The 15423-nt window shown below is 45.6% G+C and overlaps 1 protein-coding gene across 1 annotated transcript in view; it reads right to left on the bottom strand.

The window, feature by feature from the left end:
• Nucleotides 1-774: 774 nt before the first annotated feature.
• The window catches only part of SGSM1 (small G protein signaling modulator 1), a 61585-nt gene continuing 46936 nt past the window's right edge, over nucleotides 775-15423 (bottom strand). Inside the window, exons 17-20 of the mRNA XM_029922211.1 lie at nucleotides 8708-8817; nucleotides 7969-8065; nucleotides 6404-6571; nucleotides 775-2990 (exon numbers count right to left, since the gene is read on the bottom strand). Coding sequence (XP_029778071.1) covers nucleotides 2902-2990; nucleotides 6404-6571; nucleotides 7969-8065; nucleotides 8708-8817 — 464 coding nt within the window. The 3' untranslated portion in view covers nucleotides 775-2901. The remainder of the gene's footprint in view (nucleotides 2991-6403; nucleotides 6572-7968; nucleotides 8066-8707; nucleotides 8818-15423) is intronic.

Here is a 15423-nt window from a genome sequence, read left to right as displayed (position 1 = left end):
GAGTCAATGGCTGACCCACAAGGGACCCTTCTTGTGCCCTGGATCTTGGGGGATCAGGCAGACTATTTGCAAAAGGGGCCTCAATTATTTCTGTGCCTGTCTCCATTCTCATTTTCCATGTCCCTTTGCAGAGCCATCCACCAAATGGCAGAGTCTATTTTCCCCTCCTTTGAGCTCGGCCTTGTGATTTTCCCTGAGCAACAGAACAGAGCAGAAATGATTTTATGCCGGTTGTAAGCCTACGTCTCAAAAGGCCTTGAGTACTTTTCTTGAAAAACTGCCACTGTGGCCACAAACAAGCCTGGGCTGGCCTGCCAGGGGATGAGAGACACGTGGCCCAGGCCTCCCCTACTCTCCTGGCCAACAGTCATCCAAGTGTCGGAAGCAGAATGCCTCACTGGACTCTGGCTGACCACAGACACACAAAGAAGTCCATCTCAGACCACAAGAACCTCCCAGATGAATGCAGTCCATAATGTCAACCCACAGAACAGCACACTAATAAATAAATGGCAGTGCAAGGCCACTAAGTTTTGGGGTGCTTTGTTACATGGCATTACTCAGGGTGACAGCTAACTGATACAAGGGGGTGAGAAGTGTTTCACCTGCCTTGGACCTCCTGGGGAAAGACGGGGCAGCTATCATGAAGATCTGTCCCCATCTGGGTATGGGCCACTGGGGTGGGGTTGAGAGGACACGGTCTTCAAAAGCAAACCTTTCTTTCCTTTGTATTAAAAGAATTCCCGAAACACAGAAATGAAAAAATAACCCATATTCACACATGTCTCTGTTTATATATATTTTCTCTATATATAGACACTACTTTCCAGTAAACAGTTACAAGATATGTTGGCGACGCTGAGAAAAGGAGGAGGGCACGCCACAGACAGAATGACTCCCACGCACTCTGTTCCCAGACACAAGGACACACACACAATGTACAGAGACCAAAATGAGCACAGTAAGCTAAATAAATAGGAGTTGTTCCAAATCACAACCACAGACACTTCTCTGGAACACCACGAGAGAAGGCGGAGAAGAGATTGTGTGCTATACTTTGGGACTCATCTGTCAAAAAAAAAATAAATTAGAATCAGAAGGTCTGGGACCTGGGTCTAGCTAAATGACGTCCTCTGTGACGAAGAGTTGAGTGGCTAGTGAACTTTGATGTGGAGGGGTCTTGCGCACACTTTCCCCTTGTCTTGGGAAGGCAGGGGACCAGAGCGAGGAGATGCAATTCTCACAGAGCACATTCCTTGGGGGCAAGGGTCACTTAGGTCTTGTCCGTTCTGCTCAAGAGGCCCCGCACGGGAGGCTGGGGGGTTCGAATGCAGCTGAAGGCACTAGGGCCAAGGGGACAGCCTTCCAAGCACAGGACAGGGAGTTCCTTCTCCTCCTGGTTTGCTCAGGACAGAGGACGCATGTATCCTCTCTATGAATGAATGCTTCCTTGTGCTTATGAGTCTCCTTCCCTCTCCAAAATCCTACCTCCCATCCTGGGGAGGAGGCTTCCAACCTGTTTCTCCCAATTCCCTCCTGCACATTTTCAGAAGAGAGCTGGCAGGACCGCTCTATCAGAAGGACAGGGAGGCGGAGTGAGGCAGCTAACTCAGGGTCTATTTGTGACTGGCGACCCTTTGTGTGAAGACGCGGAGGGGAGCGTTTCCAGACTTAGCCATGGTCCTGGTGCGAGTTCATCAGCGTGTTTTTCCCAGGAAAACACCCTGACGGTCTACCCTGGCTGACCTCTGCCTTCCCCTTCTTCCTTGGTGCTGTATGAACCGAGGCACCTGGGGAAAAGCCAGCCTCCCCGACATCCCTGGAAGGAGCCTCAGCAGCACACACCTTCCAAGCTTTGGAGCGCCAGACCCAAAGTGCAGAAGGAGAGGCAGGTCTTCCCTAGGAGGTGGTGAAGGGGATGTGGACTCCGCCCGGCCTGGAGGGCTCTGGGCTGGACCCACAGGAACTCAGGCTAACTCACACCTAAGCAAACTTCTCACTGTTGCACTGCTCTTCCAGGGAGAGGCTTTCCTGAAAAGAAGAAAAGAAGTCCCTCCTGGGGTCAGGGAGAGGAGAACAGAAATGAGAGAGGACAGCAAACAGAATCCAGACCCCGAGAGAGAGGTCGAGAGACATGTGGAGTCCCGGGTGCCCTTTCTGAATGGGAAGAGGCCTTAGGATGCAGGCGGTTAAACCAGAGGGGAAGGAGATGCGAGTGCGCCCCTCCTCTATGCCCTGGCTCTCCAGTGAGGACATTCAGCAATACCTGGCACTGCTCGGGGTTGTCACAGCTGGGTGGGGGACGGGCCCTAGTGGCATCTTGCAGGTTGAGGCCACGGATGCTGCTTAACTTCCTCCAGTGCACAGGACGGCCCCTCTCAGGACAGAGTTTACCCGGCACTGTGTCAATAACACTAAGCGAGATGCGGAAACTCTGCTCCAAAGCCTGCCAGCCATGTTCTGGAACGTCTCCAGAGGCCCCTTTCAGAATCGAGAGGTAGCCCCACAGACCTCTTCTACACCAGTTCCCAAGAAAAATTCCCTCCCCAAGTCTCTTCTGACTAAACAGCGTGGAGGGGTTGGGGCAGAATAAGAGAGAATCAACATTTCTGACGACCACAAACGAAATGTTCCCTCCATCCACTGACATACCCCAACTCCCACGAGGGGGAGATCCCAGACTTGGACAATCTTTGGTCAAACGGGAAACCGTAAGGCTGAACTCAGGGGCAGATCCTCTACTCCACCTGCCTGGCGGCCAAAGTCGGGGTGGTTCATCTTTGCACAGAAGTCCCCGCTCCTGAACAGACATCAGGACCTTGCTCCCGGGGCGGCCGGGAGGAAGAGCGGGCTGGACAGGCAGGAGGCGGCGGGGCTGACAGGGCCCGGGTGAGGGGGCCCTCACTTGTTCTCAATCAGAGTCTGCACTTTGTATACGAGGTCCCGGGCCAGCTTCAGGACGTGTTTGGTGTTGTGCCGCTCAGCCATTTCTGAAAGAGCAGAAGGCAAAAATGTCATGAGCTTCCTTCTGTGTCCATCCTTAGGCCACACTTGCAGCTTCTACAAGGCGGGGGGTGTTTCTGGGGCATCCCCATCATTATCATCTGGCGTCATCTCCAGAGCAGCTCCAGAAGCAGACACTCTGGAGGAGGCCTGCAACTCTGGGCCTCAGTATCCTCGTCTGTAAAATGGGGATGGCACCAGTATCTGCTTCACACAGGTACCGTGAGATCAAACGACATGATGTTGGTTCACAGTGCTCGAAAAAAGGAAGGTCTTTTCACCTGCCTCGTTTAAACCCAATGATGGTGAACCTTTTGAGAAAGCAATGCTGGGTACATCATCGGTGTTAGAAGATACAAAAGAAGGGAGCAACAGGAGAGCGGGGAGGAACAAAACCCAGTTTTATTCAGAGCTACATAAAGTGATTGGATCTTGAAAGAGAATAATCCTAAACCTAGACATTTATCATAAAGAAATCATTTACTGTATTGGGGCACCTGGGTGGCCCAGTCAGTTAAGTGTCCAACTCTTGGTTTCAGTTCAGGTCATGATCTCACAGTTCATGAGTTCAAGCCCTGCATCAGGCTCTGTGCTGACAGTGTGGACCCTGCTTGGGATTCTGTCTCCCTTCTTCTCTCTGACTCTCCTTGCGTGCACACATACACACATTCTCTCTCTCTCTCAAAATAAGTAAATAAGACTTAAAAAAGAAGAAAAAGGAGGAAAGAAGGAAAGAAGGAGGAAAGAAAGAAAGAAAGAAAGAAAGAAAGAAAGAAAGAAAGAAAGAAAGAAAGAAAGAAAGAAAGAAGGAAGGAAAGAAGGAAGGAAGGAAGGAAGGAAGGAAGGAAGGAAGGAAGGAAGGAAGGAAATTAATTTGCTGGGGAAAAAAAGGGACTAAGACCATGGTTCCCAAACTGGCTACCAAGGTATCCCAGGGTGCCACTTCTGTGAGTTGTGAGGGAAACCTAATGATAGTCCCTATCTGTTCAACACCACATAAACTGGCAACACGAGGGAGGTCACACATGGCCCTACGTTCCCATCAGTGACTTCAGATCTTTCTAATGCTAGGTTTTCTGCAAGCAGTTGAAAAAGCACGTTTGAGAAAAAGCAAAACACCACGTGGAAATCACTGTGAAACAGGAAGAAAATGAAGGTGGGGGTGTCCAATCTTGTTCCAATGCTTAAGAAGGTGCACAAAGCCGAACAGGGGCACCTATCCCATTAACTGTTGTACTTATTTAAGAATGAAATAAAGGGGCACGTGGGTCACTCAGCCGAGTGCGCATCTGACTTTTGGTTTCGGCTCAGGTCACGATCTCACAGTTTTGTGAGTCTGAGCCCTGTGTCTGGCTCCGCACCGACAGCAGGAAGCCTGCTTTGAATTCTCCCTCCCTCCCTGCCCCTCCCCCATTCATGCTGTCCTTGTCTCTCTCCAAAATAAGTGAATATACTTAAAAAAAAAGAGGATGACATAAAAATATTATTTTCTTTGGACGAATATGTATTATATTTGCAAACAGCTGCTAAGTTGTTAGGATATAAACAGTTATCAAGTGGTTTGGATCTACTTACAGAATGGAATTTTGGCCTGGGGTGCTGTGAAAATTTTACAGGGACACAAGGGGTACACACCCTCAAACTGAAAACAGTCTCTCTACCCAACAATAGAGGATTGCTCCATAAGCTGTGGACAGTCGCTAAAGGCATGTTCTACAGTCTTAAAAATGATTCAATGGAAGACAGTTATTAAAGTATTAAGTGGAAAAAAAAAGGGAGACAATTGGATTCTGTGAGGTAACAAATACATGGCTGGAAAAGATGGGAGGGAAAAGAGAAGTTTTTCTAACGAGCCCGCTAACCGCCATGTGGTTTCTTGGGCTGGGAAACATTGGAGTAGAAAAAATCAAATCAAGTCTGTAGTTTTGGGGTTTTTTTGTTGTTGTTAGGAAGAGAAAGAGCGAGAGAACACGTGTGCACACGGGTGAGGGTCAGAGAGAGACGGAGACACCGAGTCAGAAGCAGGCTCCAGGCTCCGAGCTGTCCACACAGAGCCTGACACGGGGCTCGAACTCACAAGCTGTGAGATCATGACCTGAGCCAAAGTCAGACGTTCAACCAACTGAGCCACCCAGGCGCCCCAAGTCTGTAGTTTTGTTGATAGCAATGTACGAATGTTAGTTCCTTGTGACAGAAGTTCTAGGACCAGGCGATGCAGAGACACTGGGGGTGGCTGAGTGAAGGAGCGCAGGAATTCTTTGTACGATCTTTGCAACATCTCTGTAAATCTAGTTATTCCAAAATCAACAGCTTATTTAAAAAATCATGTTTCTGGGGTAAGGTCATAGGCGGCTTTCTTTTGCTTTTCTCAAGATCTTCCTTAGTTTTAAAAAAATTAAATTTTTAAAAATCTTTAAGTAGGTTTCACATCCAGTGTGGGGCTTGAACTCATGACCCTGAGATCAAGAGTCGCATGCTACATCAACCGAGCCAGCCACAGTGCCCTCCCTCTTTAAAAAATGTGTTTTTTTTAAATTCTTAGAACATTAAAAAAATTTTAATGTTTGTTTATTTTTGAGAGAGAGAGAGAGAGAAAGGGAGGGCAAAGCGTGAGTGGGGGAGTGGAAGAGAGAGACAGAGACACAGAATCCAAAGCAGGGTCCAGGCTCTGAACTGTCAGCAGAGAGCCAGATGTGGGGCTTGACGTCATAAACCATGAGATTATGACCTGAGCCAAAGTCGAATGGTTAACTGACTGAGCCACAGGTGCCCCTTATTCTTAAAAAATTTTAAATAGTGATAACGGTAGCAATAGTTTCCAGCGATGGGGCCCCTCATATGAGCTGGGTTTCATGTGATAGGCTTTATGCTTGCTCTCATTTAATTGTCCCAATATCTCTGCGAGGGAGGAGTTAGTAGCATTCTACCTTAAGAAATCTAAAGCCCAAAGACACAAAGTCTCTTGTCCAAGGCCAAACAGCACCTGAGTGGCTGGGATCAGAATCCATTATCTGTCTGATTCCAATGGCCGTGCCCCACTCATGCCACGTCAAATGCCTCCTATGCCTGCTTTTGTGCATATCAGCCCTCCAAAGCAGACACTTTTACCCCATTTCACAGATGAGGAAGCAGATGCTTAGGAAGAGGGGAAATGGCTTATCCGTGGGCACAATGGGTTAGTGGGAGCGCCAGGTTTTGCCCCTGAGCCTGATTTCAACACCCTCGCTCTTTCTGCCGGATTTTTGAGAAAAATGCATTCGCAGTGTAACAAGATGTCAACTCTTCCATTTGGAAATAGACCTAAGAAGTGGCCGGGACCCCCTATGTCCCCTCTGAGGCCCCAGGAAGGGGCCTGTCAGAAGCCCACACCCCTCAGACGACACCGTGGTCACGTGGGTACCGTTAAAGAATTTGATGATGTCCGTGAAGTCCATATTGTTCTCCAAGATGATGTCACGGTAGATCTCCACCAGAGCCAGAGCAATGAACAGGACGTAGTGGGCGGACGAGACGTGCTTGGCGGCCCAGATGGTCTCCCAGACAGAGAAGACGTCATCGTAGACAAGTTCTGCGTGAGACACCAGCGCGCGCACGCATGGGGGGAGGGTCAGCCAAGAGCTCACGGTGCCACCCTCCCTCTGGGAGAATCCCAGGCCAGCTGTGTCCTGCACTTCTGTCCTAGTGCAGCAGACCGCAGACAGAGCTCAGGGGGAGGTAGGAGACCCAGACTCTCATTTGACCATGGGAACGTCCGTTTTCCCCATCTGTAGAAAAGGCTATGCAGACGGGGGGCGGGGGCGGATGCCAGTTTTCCAACTTCTAAAGGGGAAAAACTCAGCATAACCGGGTCTGATTTCTACTGACCTGTCCCTGCTCTGCCCCTTGACTAGCAGCCCCCATTCCCCCTGCGCCTTATATCTCCTTTAGCACCCACGGAGTGTCCCCTTGTCCCTGCACACACGCTGAGCTCGCTGCTGCCTGTGGGGCGAGTCAAGAAACTGGAGAGAACAAGGGGTGAGAGCAAGGCTTCCTATGTCCAATAAACTCAGTCTGAATCAGCCCCACCGCTTCCTGGCAAGGTGACCTTGGGCTGGTTACTACCCCTCGACCAGTGTCTCTCTCTCTCTCCTCCTCTGTACATGGGATGAGGCTTGCAGGACTAATACCCAAACATGGCTCAGCACACTGCCCGGTGTATAACAAACACCTGCCTGTAGGGTAGATATTCTTAGAAGCATCACTCCGACTTTGCATAACAGCAGTGTACTCACTCCACGTCATCTCTAAGTCACACGTGCAACATGCTGCAGGAGTCCGAGGACACCTTGTCTCTGACAGGCGGCAGAATGGAATAGAAGGGAACTCACTGGGCTTGGGAGGGAGACAGAGGTGGCCTGAGATCCTGGCTCTACTGGTCCTACCTCTGAATTCAAGTCTCAGCCTTAGTTCCCCCATCTGTAAAATGGGGACTGTAATGTGATGGGGTCCCCTCCCTAAGGAAAGAAAATAACCCCTCAAGGTAACCTGGCTATGTGTGTGTGTGACAACATGCCTCATGACCTTGTAACATGAGACTACTTAATTAGACTGCATGTTCGTGTGTTACCATATATGGGAGACAAAGAAGTAAAAAATATATAAAAACTACACCATGCGGCATTCGGGGATCAGTTCTTCAGGTACAAACCCAACTGAGTGGTGCTGGCAGGAATAAAGTTGCTTCCTGGAAAGTAAAGCCTCCGTGTCATAACTCTCTGTGTGAGACTCCCGCTACGGTAACAACACCTACTGCCTAGTGTCACTGTGAAATAAGGCAGGTGAGCCAACAGTCAGAACTCGATAAATGGGCGTTACTCTCTTCCTCTGGCTCTGCTCCAACACCCCCAGCCTCGCCTCCTCAGTACCTGTTCCCCTAGGGTCTGCTGCCAACGGTCTGGGAACAAGGTCTCAGTCTGAAGTCAGTACCTCGCTTGAAATCCAGCAGGAACCAACGGTAGCAGAAGTAGAAGTGAGTGTAGTCCCCGTTCTGATGCATCAACTCAAAGAGCTCAGAGTCCAGAATCTGCCAGCGGGAGAAAAGGTTGGCATCAGCCTCCTGGCACGAGGCGGGACCAGAGGGGACAGATGTTGGCATATCCTCCTATGGGACACCACTACAGCCCCTACAGCCAGGTGGAGCTAAAACATGGGCAAAAGATTGGAAGCGAAAATCAACCCAGCTGAAGCCAACCCTGGGCACTCCTCTAAAGAAGATATGCAAGTAACCACAAGGCATATGAGAGATGCTCAAGGTGATTAGTCAGAAAAGTGCAGATCAAACCCATAATGAGTTATCACCGCACGTGCACTAGGATGGCGAGAACCGAAACGATGGACAACCACGTGTTAGGAAGGAGAGAGCTGGGACTCTTGCACGTGGTCAGTGGGAACGTAACACGGTGCGGCCGTCATCTCATTCCTAAGTGTATCACCAAGAGAAATGAAAACATCAGTCCACATAACCTGTAAGTGAATGTTCACAGGAGCACAATTCACAATAGCCAGAAAGTGGAAACCACCCAAATGTCCATGAATGAACAATGGAATAAACAAAATTAATGAACTGGCTCATGCTGTGTGATGCTAAATGTGGCTCTTAAGTGGATCTGAGGTCCATTAGGCTGAGCTGGAATAAGTTATACTGGTGAACAGGACTGGGTCACACCTGGATCAGCGACCTCATGTTGGCAAAGTGTGTGTCCATGGCGCCTCCATGGGGGAAGTTCTGGTTCATCCTCTTCATGAGCTCCGTGAAGCAGCTGAAGGCGAGGGCCTCTGGGGAAAGAGCACGGGAGAAACAGTCAACGCTGCCCCTGCCCAAAGAACCCCAAGCTCCCAAGGTGATCCCAAGGTCGAGGGCTCCAAGCTGGTTGATGAATCCACAGCCAAAGGAGAAACATACAGACCATGGAGCGTTAGTGTATTGCACGTCAGGGGACGCTCCACGACCTAAATACGCACTTCCCTCTGGGGGGCGCTGAAATCGCCTTCCTTTTAGGAAAGGATGAGGATACCATATGCCCTTTTTTTGTTTTTTAAAGATCCCTATTTGCCAATGGTACCGTCTGAAATCTCTTTCCTTCAATTCTGTATGTCAGCATTCTATTGCTTCTTCTAGAACTTCCTATAAAGGGGATAATAAAGTATGAATTTTTTTAAAATCTGTAGCTTTTTTCCATTCAGTATATACACTTTTAGATGCATTAGTGTGTTAGTTCATGACTTTGTATTGCTGAGTGGTATTCCATTGTGTGACCAGGTCACAATTTGCTTATCTATTCTTTTCTTATTGGACATTTACATTATTTTGTTTGGGGGTTTCCTGGACTAAGCTCAATGAAATTTAATGTATACTAAAATAAAATTAAAAAAATTAAAGATCCCTAATTTGCTTTAATAAAAAGTTGATGATGTTTTGTCAGTCCCCAAACTTTTTTTTCTTTTTTGAAATTCTACCAGTTCATGAAATTCTCAAGTCTGGGAATCACTGAAATAAAACAGCAATTGTCAATACTGGAAGGGCACTGACAGGCATTATGCAAAGAAAGAGTCCAATAACATTGGGAAATGTTGAAAAGTAAAGGCTCTGAGAAGTCTTGCAATAAAGAAATCTGCTTCATATTGTTTATGAGCTGGTGTTTAAAAACTTTATTTGAAAATGGTACCTTTTTTTTCTTTTAATATCTGGTGACTCTGGAGAAAGTTACATTAGACTGAAGATTTCCCAAGGCACAGTGAGACCTCATTTGTTTTTAAAAACACTTTGTTTTAGGGGTGCCTAAGTGGTTCAATTGGTTAAGCATCAGACTTTGGCTCAGGTCATGATCTTATGGTTTGTGGGTTTGAGCCCTGCGTCAGGCTCTATGATGACAGCTCAGAGCCTGGAGCCTTCTTTGGATTCTGTGTTTCCCTCTCTCTTTCCCTCCCCTGCTTGTGCTCTGTCTCTTAAAAATAAGTAACATTGGGGCGCCTGGGTGGCTCAGTTGGTTAAGCGCCCGGCTTTGGCTCAGATCATTATCTCACAGTTCGTGGGTTTGAGCCCCATGTCGGGCTCTGTGCTGACAGCTAGCTCAGAGCCTAGAGCCTGCCTCTGATTCTGTGTCTCCCTCTCTCTCTGACCCTCCCCTGCTCGCACTCTCTCTGTTTCTCAAAAATAAATAAAAAACAAAAATTAAAAAAAAAACATTAAAAACATTTTTGATAAGGCCTTATTTTTTATAAGTTTAGACTTGTAGAAAAGTTGAGAAAAGAGTAGAGACAGTTTCCATATACTACATTTGTTACAATTAACGACCCACCGATGACACATTATTAACTAAACTCCAGTTTTATTTGCTTATTTCCTGTTCCAAGAACCCATCCAGGATAACATGTTACATACCAATGTCATCTCTCCTGGGCCTCCTTTTGGCTATGACAGTTTCTCAGGCTTTCCTTGTTTGCGATGACCTTGGCAGTTGTGAGAATGGCTGTCACATATTCCAGGGGACGCTTCTCTACTGGATTTGTTGGATGTTTTTCTCCTAATGATACTGGGGTTTGGGGTCATTGGGAGAAAGGCCGTATGGGTAATGTGCCATTTTAATCACACATTTCAAGAGCACCTGCTATCCACATGATGTGTGACTGTGCATGGTGATTTCGGTCACCTGGTTGACATAGTGTTGGGTTTCTCTACTGCAGTTTTTCTCCGCTCACACCCCTTTCTATGCTGAACTTCGGGAAGGAAGTTGCTGTGCACAACCCATGTCTAAGGAGTAGGGAGTTATGCTCCTCATTTATGTAACGGTCTTACTGAGAGGTATAGTGCAAGAAATTCACCATTTTAAATGTACAGCTCAGGTTTTTAGTATATTCACAGAATTGTGCAACCATCATCTCTAAGGTAAGAGCCTTTTCATCACCCCCAAAAGACACCTGCGCACATCAGCAGTCATGGCCCATCGCCCCTGCCCCCTGCCCCTTTAATAAACCATTAGTCTATTTTGTCTCTACAGCTTTGCCTCTTCTGGACATTTCAAATAAATGAAATCATATGCTACGTGGCCTTTTGTGTCTGGCTTCTTTCACTTAGCATAGCCTTTAAAAATTTTTAAAAAAATGTTTTATATATTTTTGAGAGAGAGAGACAGCATTAGCATGGGAGGGGCAGAGAGAGAGGGAGACATAGAATCCAATGCAGGCTCCAGGCTCTGAGCTGTCAGCACAGAGCCCAATGCGGGGCTCAAACCCTCGAACCATGAGATCATGACCTGAGCCGAAGTCAGACGCTCAACCTACCGAGCCACCCAGGTGCCCCCTAGCAGAGCCTTTTTGCAGTTCATCTGCACTGTAGCATGAGGCGAGTTGTTCTTTTTTGCCAAATCATATTCATTTCAGGGCTATACCACACTTCGGTATATGCATGCACGCATCCGTTGAGGAACGTTTGGGTTGTTTCTACTTTGGGGCTATTGTGAATAAGGCCGCTGCCGTGCACATGTGCATACAGAGTGTTTGTGTGAACATTATTTTTTCATATCTCTTGGGGATATACTTAGGAACAAAACTGCTGGGTCATACAGTAACTGTCTAACATTATGTGGGAACCGCCAGACTTCTTTCCAAAATTTTGGAGACGATGTCTCCATATTGTGAGTAACACTTGTTATTTTCCATTGTCTTGATTCTGGCTGCCTTAGTGGGTGTGAAGTGGTATCTCATTGTGGTTCTAATTTGCATTTCCCTACTGACTAAAGATGTGGAGCATCTTTTAATATGTTTACTGGCTACAGGTATATCTTTCATTCTGTTGAAAAATATCTATTCAAATCTTTTGCCCATTTTTAATTGGGTTATCTTCTTATTGTTGAATTGTAAAAGCTCCTTACATGTTTTGTTTGTTTGTTTGATTATTTATTTATTTATTTATTTATTTATTTATTTATTTATTTCTATAGCACGAAGGGCAAGGGGAGAGGGAGAGAGAATCATAAGCAGGCTCCACACTCACCAGAGCCTGATGTAGGGCTCCATTTCATGACCATTAGATCATGACCTGAGCCAAAATCGAGTCAGGCTTAACCAACTGAACCACCCAGGTGCCCCTCTGGATATAACTCCCCTATATGATATATGTGATTTGCAAGCATTTTCTTCCATTCTTCGGGCTCTCTTCATTTTCCTGATGGTGCCCTTTGAAGCACAACAGTTTTAATTTTGTTCAAGTCCAATGCATTTTAATTTTGCCACTTTATTCTTTTAGTGTCATATCTAAGAAACCATTGCTTAACACCCAAGGACACAAACCCAAGGTCAGAAAGGTGTACGCTTATGTTTTCTTATAATTTTATAGTTTAAATTTTTATATTTAGGTCTATGATCTATTTTTTAAAATGTTCATTTATTTTTGTGAGAGAGAGGGACAGAGCGTGAGTGGAGGATGAGTGGAGAGAGAGGGAGACACAGAATCGGAAGCAGGATCCAGGCTCTGAGCTGTCAGCATAGAGTCAGACGTGGGGCTTGAACTCACGAACCGTGAGGTCATGACCTGAGCTGAAGTTGGATGCTTAACTGACTGAGCCACCCAGGTGCCCAAGGTCTATGTTTGTTCCATTTTGAGTTAGCGGTTTTGTATACAGTGTGAAGCAGGAGTCTGACTTCAATCTTGTACATGTGGATATTTGGTTGTTTCAATATATGTTGAAAAGACTCTTCTTTCCTCACTGAGCTGAAATGTCTTGGCATGCTCGTCAAAATCAAGTGATGGAAATGTATCAGGAACGCTTATTTCTGGACTTCTAATTCTATTCTACTGATCTCCATGTCTATCCTGGTGGGAGTACCATACTCTCTTGATTACTGTAACTTCGTAGTAGGTTTTGGAATTGAGAATTGTGTCCCCTAATATATTGTCTCCTTTTTAAAAAACTGATTTTACTTTTCTAGGTCCCTTGCATTTTCAAACGAGTTTTAGGGTCAGCTTGCCCATTTGTGCAAAAACCGCAACTGGGATGCCAATAGGGAGGGATCGCACTGAATCCGGATCAATCTGGAGAGCACCACCATCTTAACAGTACTAAGTCTTCTGATCCACAAACATGAAGTGTCTCTCAATTTATTTAGATCCTTAATTTTTTTTAAACAGCATTCTACAGTTTTAGTATACAGGCACACCTCATTTTTAGTATGCTTTCCTGATATTGCTTTTTTTTTTTACAAATTGAAGGTTTATGGCAACCCTGCATTGAGGAAGTTTATCACTGTCATTTTCCCCATGGTATTTGCTCACTTTGTGTCTCTGTTTCACATCTTGATAATTCTTGCAATGCTTCAAATTTTTTTCATATTGCTGTATTTGTTACGATGATCGGTAATCAGTGATTATGACTTGCTGAAATCTCAGATGATGGCTGCCACTTTTTAGCAATAAAATATTTTTAAACTAATATATGTACATTATTTTTCTAGACATAATGCTATTGCACACTTAATAGGCTATAATGCAGTGTACATATAACTTGTATACGCACTCGGAAACCAAAAAATTCATTTGACTCACTTTATCGCAATATTCGCTGTATCACAGCAGTCTGGAATTGAACCTGCAAATCTTTCACTTCTTCTGTTAAATTTACTCATATGTATCTTCTTTTAGATACTATTACAAATGGAAATGGCTTCCTAATGTTGTTTCTGCATTGTTCAATGCAAGTGTATAGAAGCACAAATGACTTGTGTATATATATCTTGTATCTTGACACCTTGCGGAATGTATTAGCTCTAAGGTTTTTTTTTATTCCTTAGGATTATCTCTATATAAAAATCAGATCTTCTGCAAGTAGGGATAGTTTTACTTCCTTTCCAGTATGGCTACCTTTTATTTCTTTTGCTTCCCTTATTGTCCAGTTAAGAACCTTCTGTGCAGAACTGGAAATCTGTGTCTCCCCTGATCTTGAAGGGAAGTAACCAGTTTTTCACCATTGAGTATGAACATGCTGTAGGTTTTCCTTTGGTGCCTTTTATTTATTTTATTTTTTATAGATTATTGTCAAGTTGGTTTCCATATAGTACCCCATGCTCTTCCCCACAAGTGCCCTCCTCCATGACCATCATCCCCTTCCCCTCATCCCCTCCCCCTTCAGCCCTCAGTTCATTTTCAGTATTCAATAGCCTCTCATGATTTGTGTCCCTCACTCTCCCCATCTCTCTTTCCCCCTTCCCCTCCCTATGGTCCTCTGTTAGGTTTCTCCTGTTAGACCTATGAGTGCAAACATATGGTATCTGTCCTCCGCCTGACATATTTCACTTAGCACGACACCCTTGAGGTACATCCACATTGCTACAAATGGCCAGATTTCATTCTTTCTCATTCCCATGTAGTATTCCATTGTATATATAAACCACATCGTCTTGATCCATTCATCAGTTGATGGACAGTTGGGTTCTTTCCATGATTTGGCTCTTGTTGAAAGTGTGGCTATGAACATTGGAGTACATGTGCCCCTATGCATCAGCATGTCTGTATCCCTTGGGTAAATCCCCAGCAGTGCTATTGCTGGGTCATAGGGGAGTTCTATTGTTAATTTTTTGAGGACTCTCCACACTGTTTTCCATAGTGGCTGTACCAGTTTACATTCCCACCAACAGTGTAAGAGGGTGCCCCTCTCTCCACATCCTCACCAGCATCTATAGTTTCTTGATTTGTTCATTTTAGCCACTCTGACTGGTGTGAGGTGGTAACTCAGTGTGGTTTTGATTTGTATTTCCCTGATGCTGAGTGATGCTGAGCATCGTTTCATGTGTCTATTGGCCATCTGGATGTCCTCTTTGGAGAAGTGTATGTTCATGTCTTCTGCCCATTTCTTCACTGGATTATTTGGTTTTTGGGCATGGAGTTTGGTCAATTCCTTGTAGATTTTGGATACAAGACCTTTATCCGATATGTCATTTGCAACTATCTTTTCCCATTCTGTTGGTTGCCTATTAGTTTTCTTGATTGTTTCCTTTGCAGTGCAGAAGCTTTTTCTCTTGATGAAGTTCCGATAGTTTATTTTGGTTCTTGATTCCCTTGTCTTTGGGGATGTGTTGAGTAGGAAATTGCTGCGGTGGAGGTCAAGGAAGCTGTTTCCTGCTTTCTCCTCTAGGGTTTAATGGTTTCCTGTCTCACATTCAGGTCCTTCATCCATTTTGAGTTTATTTTTGTGTATGGCCATAAGAAATGATCTAGTTTCATTCTTCTGCATGTTGCTGCCCAGTTCTCCCAAAACCACCTGTTAAAGAGGCTGTCTTTTTTCCATTGGATACTCTTTCCTCCTTTGTCAAAGGTTAATTGGCCATACGTTTGTGGGTCCATTTCTGGGTTCCCTATTCTATTCCATTGGTCTATGTGTCTGTTTTTGT

The sequence above is a fragment of the Suricata suricatta genome, chromosome 14 (assembly GCF_006229205.1).
Source record: "Suricata suricatta isolate VVHF042 chromosome 14, meerkat_22Aug2017_6uvM2_HiC, whole genome shotgun sequence".
NCBI lineage: Eukaryota > Metazoa > Chordata > Mammalia > Carnivora > Herpestidae > Suricata > Suricata suricatta.
The sequence above is the reverse complement of the archived record's forward strand: the minus strand, read 5'-3'. Positions and strand labels throughout refer to the sequence as shown.